Below are 13,065 nucleotides of genomic sequence, written 5' to 3'. Positions count from 1 at the left end.
AAAGAAATAACTAATTACACAGTCTGACTGATTCCCACGAGATGAATCTAACAATATTAATTAATTCACGATTGGACATTCATTATCAAATAACAAATAACAACGAAACATGCTACAGTACTCAAATCCAAACTTTTTCTCCAACTAAATACACCCTGGGCTGTGTTTAGTTGTAAAATCTTTCTCTCCAAACTTCACTATTCATCTATCACATCAAATCTTTAGTCTCATGCATGAAGTACTAAATGTAGGTAAATAAAAAAATTAATTGCATAGTTTTGATATACGTTGCGAGACGAGCTTTTGAGCTTAGTTAGTCTATAGTACAATAATATTTACCATAAATAAATGAAAATTATTATAGTATGTTACAGTATCCGATGCGACTCTTTTACGCGGTTCGCTCCGACCGGAGGAACCGTACGTTCGTTCCCCGTCCGTTGGCAGCGTCCGAAATTTGAAACATCCCAAGCAAAGCGAAGCCCGGAGAAGCAAGGGCCGCAAGACCATTTTTCCCCATTAAAAATTGGGTGGAAAAGGCCTCGCCTTTGGCCTGCGCGATTCGAGATTTCGGAGCACCGCGGCGGCGGCCGGATCGGGGTGGCGGCGCGGTTCTGTCGCCGCTGTAGCGGAGCGGATGCGCCGCGCCCCGGGAGAGGTGAGGCTTCTCTTCTCGCCTCCCCGCTCCCTCAATCCGATTGCGCCCGAGGCCACCGGCGGCGCGGCGTTCTGATGCCCGGCTTCGTGCTCGGCGCGGCGGCGGAAGGGGTGGCGAGGTTGGGGTAAGAGACGGGTTCCTTCTGGAGCCGCCATAGAGGAATCGGACTGGGTGATGGGGGTTTGCCATGACGATTTGGTTTGGGAGTGTGGGGTTGCGCAGTGGCGATAGCGCCGGTGGTGCGCCAGCAGAGCCTTAGAGGGATTGGTTCCGTGTGAGGACTGGGAGGATGTCGGGAATTTCGAAAGGTTGCTGCTGCATAGTGATGCTTATCTCGTCTGTGCTCTAGAATTCTCAAATCTAGAACAATTTCGGATTTGTTAAATTTTCACTGTAAAAGAGTTAATACCTTGTGGTTAGCTTTGATTGCCTGTCTGTCTTGGCAAAATCACGATGTTTCACCATAACTTCAGAATTGTGTGTTTCTGTTGTTATAATTTCGAGTATTCATACTTCTTGTCTAAATTTTGTTCCTTTTCTCCTCTTGGCAGACCATGACCACTTCTCCCCCAGCGCAAAAACTCCTTGTAGACCTTAAGAGGGGCCTGACATTGTGATGATTCTTTCGGCCCTTCCCTTGCATTCACTACAAGTGGGGATTGAGGTTTCAGTCTTCACTTACAATGACGAGTGAAGGGCTGATGACTTCGAAGGGCACAGAGGCTTCAGCTCCTGATGTTCCTCCTGATGAAGGAGTCAGAAGAGAACCTCGAAAGGGGCGATTGCCCAATGGGTATATGTTCATCCACTTATTAGAACTGCCGATCTGGTTTTACTTTTACATTACGTGTATTCCTTCTTATACATTTATCTCATGCTTCAGGAGGATAACTGGTCCAGCACGCCGCTCATCGAAGGGAAACTGGACTGCAGAAGAGGTAAAATTAGCACTCTGGCGGTCTGGCCTCCCAAGCTCGCTTATTATCATGCTTTCTTAATAAAATAGTTTAAATAGTGAGGTAACTAGCCTATCTTAGGTAGCTTTGAGGAATCCTATGCTGAACACTTAATGTTTGTAAGATAATTTATACCTGTACATAGAGCAGATAAGTAGCATACAGATATAGAACTTCTCACCAGACATTAATAGTTGATAATAGGTAGGGATTACTGTTCTGATCGATCCCCTTTCTGTATTTTATTTTCATTTGCAATAAACATTATAGACATGTTCAGTGACACACATACAACAGAAATTGAAGATTTATTTGATGTTGTTCTTTTTATATGCTAAGCATTGCACTGTGTTATTGTGTTGAAGATGACCTTATATGTGGTTAGACCATATTTTGTCTATCTACTGGTGTGGTCTAATGGGCACATATGCTACTCAATTGTAGGATGACATACTTCGCAAAGCTGTTGAAACTTACAAAGGGAAAAATTGGAAAAAGATAGGTAATTTCTTTAGCTCATGCAAAGTTGATATACTCTCTTTTCTCAATTTGTGTATTACAGATTGCAGATTTCTTTTTGAAGTGTAAGATATCCAAATGTAAATTGACCGTATAGAATGACACTTCACTTGGTTTGCTAACATGCATCTTGTTATTTGCTTGTAATCTGCATCACAAGTCCAAATATATAAAAAAGTGTTATGATTGTTGTTGGATCGAGGGATTGGGGAGGAAGAGAGGGGCTGCTGTGCTACAGTACCCACGGAGCTACAGTACCGTGGGTACTGTTCACAGCAGTACTACGGCTTCGGCTAGGGTTGGTGGGGCGCTAGAAGGCCGGCCGCGGGGCTTTGCCCACGGCCGGCAATAGAGAAGAGTTTTTCTTCTAATCACTTGCTTGATTAGATTGATACATCTCCTCTCCTTATATAGAGAGGTTTGACTTTGCCCCTAAGCAAGCAACTAATTAACCCTAATGGGCTAAGGCCCAATAGGCCCTTGACTGCTCTAACACTACTCCCCACCCGGACATGCAGCTCGTCCTCGAGCTGCAACCTAACGATAACTCCACTAGACGCAAACCAAACATCTAAGAACAAGCCTTTTACATCTCGGCTTATTCTAAATAAACTGCGACTCTTTATTTTTGACTCCTAAAGATACGACGGACACCCTCCGCGTGCTGGACCTGCATGTCTGTAGCCGCCTGGATCCCATGGAGACCATCGGAATGAGATGGGTGCATAGGTACGGCCACCTGGAATTAATCGGGACGGCGACCAGCGGAGACGTCCTCGCGGTGGCCGGAAGCGGAAAGCGGTGGCGCTAGACAGTGCGTTCCGTCGGTGAAAGAGGAAACTGCCTCCCCTACCGCCGCTGTCGCAGAGTTGGAGTTTGCCGACTGCGGAAACGACACCCTGCTCGCACATGAAGACAACAGCAGATCGGCGTGATTGCTGGCGGCCGTTCGACGGAACAAGGACACGCCCTCCTTTGCCGAGGTTGACCGTCGTCAAGGCCGCCTCGTGCATCTGCCCGCGCATCTCCTGCAGGCGACGCCGCGCTAGGAGGCCGCGTGCTGCAGCTTGCAGCCGCACCGCCGCAGACACATGGCAGACATCCTCTCGCGCAAACGCCTTCGTCTTCCCGAGCGGCGGCAAGACTACTGCTGCAGGCTAAGCAGCACGAATACGGATACGTGTATCGATATCGGGAGGATACGGATACGCGGATACGTCATTTTTCAAAAAAACCCGATACGCGGATATGTTTCACCTAAAAAAATTTAAATAAATAGATAACAATGCATATTAAATAGCCACACACAGATACAAAGAACAACAGTTAAAACACATAGAACAGAGTGGGCATTTTACTTTAATGTGAAGTAAATAATCACACAAGTAGATAAAGGGGCTCTAGAGATTAAAATGTTGGGAAATAGAAGCTGTAGGGACTAAAATATAATTATCAAAAAAGAAAAGGGGCAAAACAGAAAACCCCAAGCCTTATCTAATATCTACACACCTCCCTGTCCAGCCGCATCTCTCCCCATCTCTCCCTCACCGTATCTCTCTGTCTTCTCTCCCACCCTCCCTGATGGTGAAGGCGAGAGGAGCCCCTCTCCGACCGGCCCCTCCCTCTCCGGCCAGCCCCACCCTCTCCGCTGCTCCTGCCTGCGCCGCTGCTCCCTCCCTCCCTCTCTCTCCCGGCGGCGGATCGAGTGCGGGCGGCGGCAGATCGAGCGCGGGCGGGGAGGAGCTCGTCGGGGACCCGCCGGCTCGCCGCGCCGCCCCCATCCTCCCCTCGATCTCGCGCAGAGGGCGCCGCGACATCGTCGCCCCCCCCCTCCGGCAGCCTCCCAGCCTTCACGCGCCATCTCCCAGCCCCTCCATGGAGTTGGGCTACTAGGCCGTATCACACACAGATACGTATCCAATCTTAAGTTTCCAGGCCCAATACAGCCCAATACGCCGATACGGATTGGATACGTATCCCCGGTGTATCCGTGGCGTATCTGTATCCGATACGTATTGGATACGGGATACGGTGGTACCCCCACGTATCCATGTTTCTGAGCCTGCAGGGACAACTGGACGCCAGCAGCTCGCCGTTGCCTGCAGCTGCGCCACCGCTGCCTGGATGCCATTCACGCCCCCGTAGAAGATGCCCTCGCAGTGCTACTGTGTTGGCACGGGGCTGGGGGGGCGGTGAACGACGGAAATGCGGCCGGCGGCGGCGTGGTGGTGGCCGCCGTGGCTGCTGGCGCGACCATGATGGCCGCGGATGGCTGGGGCCAGGCGGCGGAGCGGTGGTGAAGTAGGCGGGGAACATAGCCATGCTATACCCCGGCGTCCCGCGAGGAAGAACTGGCGGTAGCCAGCTGGCCGATTGCGGGAAGGAGACGAGCACCGAACTCGCAGGAAGGACCCGCAGCGCGGAGAAGCTCTCCGGGATGACCGAAACTGCCGCCTGAAAAGGCGGGATGTCCCCGACCCATGGCTGCGTGGAGGGTGATGGCCTGCCTGCGAGTGCCGCCAGACGCGCTGAGAGGTCTTTGTAGGATCAAGAACAACGACTAGAGGGGGGTGAATAGGCGGTTTAAAACTAAAACCACAAACACTAGATAGATTTAATTAATAAAACAAGAGAACCCTATGTCTTACTACTACTACCTCTAGTTTGGGTTTGCAACCTAAGATGACAAGATGAAATTTAAGCTCTAGGAGAGTAACTTGCTTAAAGTAAATGCACTAAGCAAGATAAGCAAGAGAGATAACCGAGCTTGACATAATAATTTATCCCGTGGTGTCGATGACTTGCCGGTCACTCCTAATCCACGTTGAGGTGGATTCCAAGAATCAACCGTTCCTCTATTAAGAACTCTCTTGATCTTAAGCCAGCTTGAATCAAAGAACTGCTCCACACCTCGATTCCACTAGAGTTGCTCTTCACCACTCCGGTGAGGTGAGCACAAGACCTCTCACAACCGAAATCGGGGCTCCTCAACAATCTCCTTGGAGGTGCTCCACGAAATCCACTTATCCAAGCCGTCTAGGGAGCGGCAACTCCAAAGAGTAACAAGTCGATGATGCTTGCTTGAAGTTTTCCCAGTGTCACAAAGCTCAAACACTTGATGCAATGAACTATGATGCTCTCACACTCTTAGGTATGCAATCTCTAAATAAGAATGTGTGAGAGAGGGATGACTCAGCTCTAAAGAGTCAAATATGCAGTCCAAATGGCCAAGAGAGCCTCCCAATGGGCGGGCATTGGGTATATATAGACATCCCCTAAAAAACTAGCCGTTACACTCTTTTTTGCGTAATCGCGGACCGTCCGCGATTCAAAAACCGAACCGTCCGCCCTTAAAAACCAGTGAGTCAGAGTGCAATGATTGTATGTCAGAACTAGCTGTTGGAGCCCTGGCGGACTGTCCGCGCCTTACGGGTGGACCGTCCGCAGTTATAAGTTCCAAACTACTGTCTCTGGTCACTTTCCAAAATGACCGGCGGACCGTCCGCGCCCCAGGAGCGGACAGTCCGCCGTTCAAGCTATCAGCGCAACAAGTCTCTGGACAAGAACAGAGTTAGAGGGGCGGACCGTCCGCCCGCCTGGGCCGGACCGTCCGCCCGCCTGGGCCGGACCGTCCGCCCGCCTGGGCCGGACCGTCCGCCCGCCTGGGCCGGACCGTCCGCACGTCATATATCAAGCCCGTCAGAGACAAACAACCTCTCTGGTACAATTTTCAAATTGTATGGCGGACCGTCCGCGTCCCAGGGGCGGACTGTCCGCACTTAGGCAGTCACCACTCAAACTTGTTCCCTTTTTCAAACTTTTCAAAACGTCGTTTGCCTTCATGCATGCATCTAGAAATTTTGAGCAAAATGGCACTAGAGACCCGTCAATCACGAGTACACGATCTCTCTTGATAGTACGGCTATCTATCCAACAAATCAAGTCATTTTTCATCCACTAAACGCCTTATGACCGGTAAAATGCAAAAGCCCTATTTGATACCTTTGCCTTGAGCCCGAGCTTTGCACATCATCTCCAAAACGTCATACGATCACAATCAAATCCCTTTCATCCATGGATCAACCTATGCTCATTATCTCAAATGAAATTGTTAATCCACAAACCATTGTCATTAATTATCAAAACTCGAATTAGGGGCCTAGATGCTTTCAGTCTTCCATCTGGCGCTGCATGCTGTAGACGGCCGCCGTCAATGCGTTGAGAGCGCTCGTGGGCGCAGCGGGTGAACCAGGGCCAGACATGGCCGCCATGGTGGGGAACATGGACAGCGCAGCAGGGGCAGCAGAGTGGGCAGATCGGGGCCTGATCTCTGATATCAAATTGTTATAGTTGTTGTTGGATCGAGGGATTGGGGAGGAAGAGAGGGGCTGCTGTGCTACAGTACCGCGGAGCTACAACGGCGGCTAGGGTTGGTGGGGCGCTAGAAGGCCGGCCGCGGGGCTTTGGCCACGGCCGGCAAGAGAGAAGGGTTTTTCTTCTAATCTCTTGCTTGATTAGATTGATACATCTGCTCTCCTTATATAGAGAGGTTTGACTTTGCCCCTAAGCAAGCAACTAATTAACCCTAATGGGCTAAGGCCCAATAGGCCCTTGACTCCTCTAACAAAAAGAGAATGTCGTATTATGGCTTATAGTACCACATTTCTTTAGAACATTTAACTTAGTTTGATGCTGCGGGTAGAAGTGTTAGGACTTTAGCACCAAATACAGAACTAAACTAGATATGGCCCTCTCGTTAATGTTTATAATGTAATAATTTGAACCTGCGATATGAAATCCTGATGATCATAGATGTGTACATGCTACATTTTTTTTAAAAAAATTGTTGTTATTGTGTTACTTCATTTACCACCGAGCTACTTCAAGAAATTGACATCATCTACAAACTCTTTGAATTTTGTGGTTATATCATTTCTGCTCATGTCATTGATGGTATTGCAAGCTTAATTGCTTACAGTAATGTGACTCACCTTTCATGCTACTACCCCATCCTTTTCCCCTTGCATATCAATCTGAATCTTTTCATGTGTTTATCTGAGACTAGTGCTTGATGAACTACCTTTTTTCCAGCTGAATGCTTTCCAGGTAGGACCGATGTTCAATGTTTGCATAGGTGGCAGAAGGTTTTGAACCCTGAACTTGTTAAAGGGCCATGGTCCAAAGAAGTAAGTTCTACAGTTTTTCATTTCGGGTTTGTTTCACTTTTCTTAAAATAAACTAACTATCCCTTCCACTTTTCTTAAAATAAACTAACTATCCCATCTTAGGTTAATTTACTGAATTGTATTACATGCCTGATGATTATTTTATTATTTTATTTTCAGGAAGATGAGATCATTATTCAGATGGTAAACAAACTTGGGCCGAAGAAATGGTCAACCATTGCCCAAGCTCTGCCTGGACGGATTGGAAAGCAATGTCGAGAAAGGTATGGCATAAAAAGTACCTGTGTAGTATCAGCTCCTGAATTTACTAACATATGTGCTGCGTCAATATTTATTTGTTTCTGGTCTAGCTTCTATGGAAAAATAGGAGTCATGTTTTTGAGCATTTGACCGGAGTACCTCGCTAACTAGAGGAAAATTTCCTTTTGTAAAATTACAAATAGAATAGTAAAGCTATCGTGTCCACACTTCTCATGATCATCAAACTGATAGTTAGCTGCAATCAAACAAACCACATTGATTTGGAGATAAATACTGACATATGAAACATTCTGGTATGATATCTTTATTTAGATGGCACAACCATCTTAATCCAGGGATCAATAAGGACGCTTGGACACAAGAAGAGGAAATCAAGCTCATCCATGCTCATCAAACCTATGGAAACAAATGGGCTGAACTGACAAAGTTTTTACCAGGAAGGTAAAGATTTTTCCCCTCATCTTCTTTAAACTAAACAGAGTACTAGATCTTGTCAACTGGAAAAAAACATAATATTCTAGGGATTCGTGATACCCATTGCAATATGACAGTGTAACAGCCTGATATATTTTTTGATTACTTATTAACAAGTACATCACTAAATCAGCCTACAAAGAAATTGATGAGCAAGTTTGTATATATCCTATCAGGACAGACAATGCAATAAAAAATCATTGGCACAGCTCGGTGAAGAAGAAAATTGATTCATACAGAGCATCTGGTTTACTGGCTCAATTGCAGGGCCTAGCACCTATTGAATACACTACTTGTGGTTTAAGTGTTGATTCTTCATCTGCAACGACCAACCAAATTAGTGAAGACAGTGGTCTAAATGTTTTCCGGGAGGTGGAAGATTCGACAGACTTAAGTCAATCATCGTTTGCCAAGGGTTCTTGCTCTCAGGAGGAGCAAACTGATGTGGCTCTGGGATCTCATTTAAACGTGCATGAATCATTGTGTCAGGATGGCACTAATGCTGACAATGCTGCTTCTGCATTACCTGAGATGCATCATCAGTTATCCACTTCTGACATGGATCAAGATAAACACTTCCAGGACGATTTATCTCAAGGAATGGATTTGGATAAACACTTGCAGTTGCAGCAAGAGTTTTCTCAAGGAATGGATTTGCATGTTGACATAGATGAAGTGCCAAACAATTTTGTGATAACAGATAGCCAGGCATCCAATGAGCTTACAGGTCAATTTCAGGACACACAGATTATGCATAGTTCAGAAAATGATGGGGTATCTTTGATACCATATGCTGTAACACCATGTGTTTCCATCTTACCTAGTGTTCCTGGATGTGAGAATAACATAAATATGATGTGTGAAGTGGGCGTAAAAAATGGGGATTGTTTCCAGTCTGAACAGTGGCAGAATACTTCCATTCAACCAATTTCACATCCTTCTGAAGCTGCAAGCAACTTTTCAGCACCACTTTATCCATCATTGCAGACATCTGAACCTGCAACAATGATGGGCGACCCTTTGTATTATCAGAGTTCTGTAACATCATTGCCACCATCCTTCATTTCTTCAGATGGCGCTTCCAATGCATCTGATGTCAAATTTGAGACGAGTCGCTATCCTGTTTCTCACCAAGATTTGGAGATTAAAACATGCCACAATTCTTCAGGTGATCCTGATCAAAGTTCATATATTAGCAGAGAAGGTGACAGAAACAGGACTTCTGAACCAATAGACAGCATACCAGATTCTGAAAAGAAACAGCTGGTTGATCTTGAACAATCATGTTTGGAGCCTACAACCTACATTGGAAAAGAAGCACTATCAAGTCATGGTGACTCTGTATTAAGAGAAAAGGAGAATGCTGGAGCTTTATGCTATGAACCTCCTTGCTTTGCAAGTTTTGAAGTTCCCTTTGTCAGCTGCGAGCTTGTAACCTCTAGTGATCTCCCAGAATACAGTCCTCTTGGCATTCGAGAGTTGATGAGGTCATCCTTGAATTTCCCTACCCCAGTAAGATTGTGGGGCTCCCCTACTCGTGATGGTAGTCCTGATGCTGTGCTAAAAAATGCTGCCAAAAGTTTTGTGTGCACCCCATCCATAATGAAAAAACGGCCAAGGGATCTCTCATCTCCAAGTCCTGATATAAGAAATGAAAAGAGATTGAATACTGAAAAGGATTGTGGGAGGTCAGTCATGTCCTCTACAAGAATTGGGAAATCTTTCATGGATACTCCTGATGATTTTGTTGATTTAGTTTCACCGACAAGGAAAACTGCATTTCAAAAGAAGCTCAAGCTTTCTCAAGAAAACATAGAAAATTTAAATCAAATTACTGATCAGGGAGAACATGAAGGCAATGCAAAGGTAAACCATTTCACAGAAGGAAGAGATGTTCCACTGTGAACAGTGATTCCACAAACAGTTTAGTACGTACTTTCAGTCTACTAGTTGTCTATTTATACTCAATATTAGTTTATTCAATGATAAAACATTAAAAGTCATAGGCTTGATGAGTGATGGATTTCCTCTATTGGAGGTCCACCTTGCCAAATCAATTTAGTAATAAAGTTTCTTAAACTGAAAGCACTTAGTCTTAATCTTGAAATATAACTTGCAATCATGTATCTTTGCATTTGTTGTCTTATCCTGTTCTTCTATGTATTGTTTAATGCAGCATTCTGCAGGGATTCTTACTGATAGCAGTGTCAACAACCTCAATACACCTAAGCATGGTCCAAATTATGAAAGTCAGAGGCTAAATACCAGTGCAAAGGCTTGGTCTAACTCTAAAGATATAATATTTTCTAGATCAAAGCCATCTGAACTTCTCGTTGAGAAATCTATACCCTGCATTGATGCAGATTACGAGTATGTGAACATGTAAGTTGGATTCTCTTCTATGTTTTGCTTAGTGCGAAGTTTCCATGAATGTTTGATTCACGAATCCTGAAGTTACGCTATTAGTATTTGCAGCTGGTAGTTGCAAATCAAACCATCAATGCTCTTTGAAATTTTTGCTCAGTTTTGTGGGGTACCAGCATGAACCATGTGATTCTCCCCAGTACAGCAAAACCGCTTGTTACTTTTTCTCCTGATTTATACAAATTGCAGTTAATTGTGTGAATATTCCCCAACTTGGATAGAGCCGCAGCACTGTTTAACCTGGTGTAAACTCTAAGGGAAATTCCAAGCGAAGTGCTTCATGATTTATTTAAGGCAGCTCAAATCAGAATTTCCTCGTGATCAAGTCACCTATTAAATTTCCCTATTAATCTAGATTTTAGCATGCTGTACTGAAATTTATTTTCAGAATTAAATCCATTGTTCTGAGGTTAATTTATTGATCACATTTTACAATCCGTTCAGTTGTTGGTACTTATTACTGCAAAGTAAACTATCAAAGCCATTATAGAGTAAAATTTACATTTGAATTTTAAATTATCTTGTGACCACTGTTCGCGTACACGGCCGTTTAGCCTGTGTACACGTTGTGTACACGCTACACAATGGCTTACCGTATCCGTTTAATCAGCCGTTTACCCCGTTTAATCACCATTTAGTCTGTTTAAATGACCATTTAGCCGAATAAATAGCTATGACCGTTTACTCTGTTTAAACATTTAGGGTAACACTGCTTATGACAATGTCAATCATGAATCATCCATGATAATATGAGTACAGACTTCACGATTTTGCACATACAATAATGATCCTCATTAGCTGTTTTTGTCAGATTGGCTGATACTCCAGGTATTAAAAGAGGCTTAGAATCTCCTTCTGCATGGAAGTCTCCTTTCTTCACACCATTCCAGGTAATGATTTCTTTAGGGACTTTTTGGATGAGGTAAAGCTTTTGAAATTTTCAATGTGAAATAAATTCTATAGCTCAAGGATTCCATATAAATATTCTCTTCCAATCATTGTTAAGTTCATGTTTCATGGCAAGCAGTACACCAATATTTTTGAAACTGAATTTTGTGTGTGATTTTAATCTTGTATTTTTAACTTGCTATGCGCCTATGCCTCCGAGGAAGGACCATACTGTCTGGACTAGTAACTTTGTGCTTGAAAATATTATTATTTATCACACCAAGCTGACTGCTTCATTTTGTATCATTCTTTCAGGATGCATACTTCATGAGCCCAGCAAGCAGAGCTTTTGATGCCTTAGGATTGGTGAAGCAGATTAATGAGCAGAGTGCTGCTGCTTTGGAGGAAGCGCATGAGGTTCTGGCAAGTGGTAGCCCATGGAAGCGACACTGCAAGGAAAACAATGACAAAGAAAATACAGCTTGGAAGAACGAAGTTGGAACAAGCAAACCTCCATCCAAACCCATGGTATGTAAGCTCCCTACCGTACTTGCTATTCTCATGATTGCTAAATCGAAATCTTCAGAATACACTATTGCTTAGAACCTATTGCTTTTGCTTTGAGCCTTAAACTGATCAGAAACTTGAATTCCTCTAGGTTAAAATCAGAACAAATAAAGGGAGAAATCTTTGAACCTCCTATAATCACCTGTCCTTTTGCTTTCTTCATGTATTCCTTTATTTTCACATCGTGTAATTGAATACTTTGATGGTTGCACACAAATTTCTAAGTTGAGATTTGCAGGTATGAAGTAACCAATGCATTACCCAGATGCAACCATTCACTGTTTACACCTTAGTTTTGCATGCATTAAATTCTAGTGGACAGGGAATCAATCAGGTCATTGGCTGAATTCATGTGGCTTAGATTATAGGTTTTCTCATTATTATACCTTCACTTATGGGGAAGACAAATGAAACTGAGATTTGGTAAAGTAGAAAACCACATAGCTATTTAGGGTTCATAGATTTTCCTTTGATTGGAAAGCATATATTTTGGGACAGAGGTAGTATATTCTAAAGCTCAATATTCAATTTATTCTGCAGGCAGAAGGACGGGTGCTTGATTTCAATGAATGCTCCACACCTGTGAGGATGAAAGAAGATAAGAAAGTGGACCTCGCTTTAGGAGGATCTGCAAGCTCCCCTGTTGGTTCCTCTTATCTTCGGATGAATGTGCGGTAGATCTTTATGGGAGAGTTGGGAATACTTTACCGATGCTGTTGATCAGTATGTACATGTCTGTTGTTCCCATACCCCCACCCTCCTCTTTTTGATATACACATTCCATTAGCCCCTTGTTCTTTGTACTTGGGCATTCTGAAAGTCAATTCTAAAAGGCAACACAGTTTGTGTAATGTTTAGAGTCATGTATTGTTTGAATTAAGTTATATCTTGAGGGTATATATTTAAGTTTTGAGTGTCTTATGAAATCTTCTTCGCATAGTTGTGTTGGTTGGTTCTGTCTATGCCTGCTCTCCAAAGTAAGGGTTTGGAGATTGGGAAGCAAATAACAACTGGTGCATGAAATATGTTCGGCAGCTGGTTGCCTCTAATAAGGGTTGCCAGAAGGGAATGTCTCCTGAACTAGGCTAATGTAGAAAGATGTTCCTTTGCGGTCATGACGAAGACACACAAC

The 13,065-nt window shown here is 44.2% G+C and overlaps 1 protein-coding gene and 1 long non-coding RNA gene across 2 annotated transcripts; one reads left to right on the top strand and one right to left on the bottom strand.

Annotated features, from left to right (window-relative positions):
* Nucleotides 1-397: 397 nt before the first annotated feature.
* LOC120663923 (transcription factor MYB3R-1-like) lies at nt 398-12,839 on the top strand. Its single transcript, XM_039942873.1, has 12 exons — nt 398-658; nt 1,210-1,451; nt 1,542-1,596; nt 2,059-2,116; nt 7,225-7,319; nt 7,479-7,582; nt 7,893-8,021; nt 8,231-9,920; nt 10,231-10,436; nt 11,290-11,368; nt 11,682-11,894; nt 12,474-12,839. The coding sequence occupies exons 2-12, from the start codon at nt 1,342-1,344 to the stop codon at nt 12,609-12,611; spliced, it is 2,877 nt and encodes a 958-aa protein (XP_039798807.1). The 5' UTR covers nt 398-658; nt 1,210-1,341; the 3' UTR covers nt 12,612-12,839.
* LOC120663924 lies at nt 8,691-11,368 on the bottom strand. Its single transcript, XR_005670655.1, has 3 exons — nt 9,439-11,368; nt 9,298-9,355; nt 8,691-9,228 (listed from the first exon to the last, which is right to left on the bottom strand). It is a non-coding gene; the product is annotated as an uncharacterized LOC120663924 (long non-coding RNA).
* Nucleotides 12,840-13,065: the final 226 nt, after the last annotated feature.

This window comes from Panicum virgatum, chromosome 3N (genome assembly GCF_016808335.1).
Source record: "Panicum virgatum strain AP13 chromosome 3N, P.virgatum_v5, whole genome shotgun sequence".
Classification (NCBI taxonomy): Eukaryota; Viridiplantae; Streptophyta; class Magnoliopsida; order Poales; family Poaceae; genus Panicum; species Panicum virgatum.
This window is presented reverse-complemented; position numbering and strand designations above follow the sequence as displayed.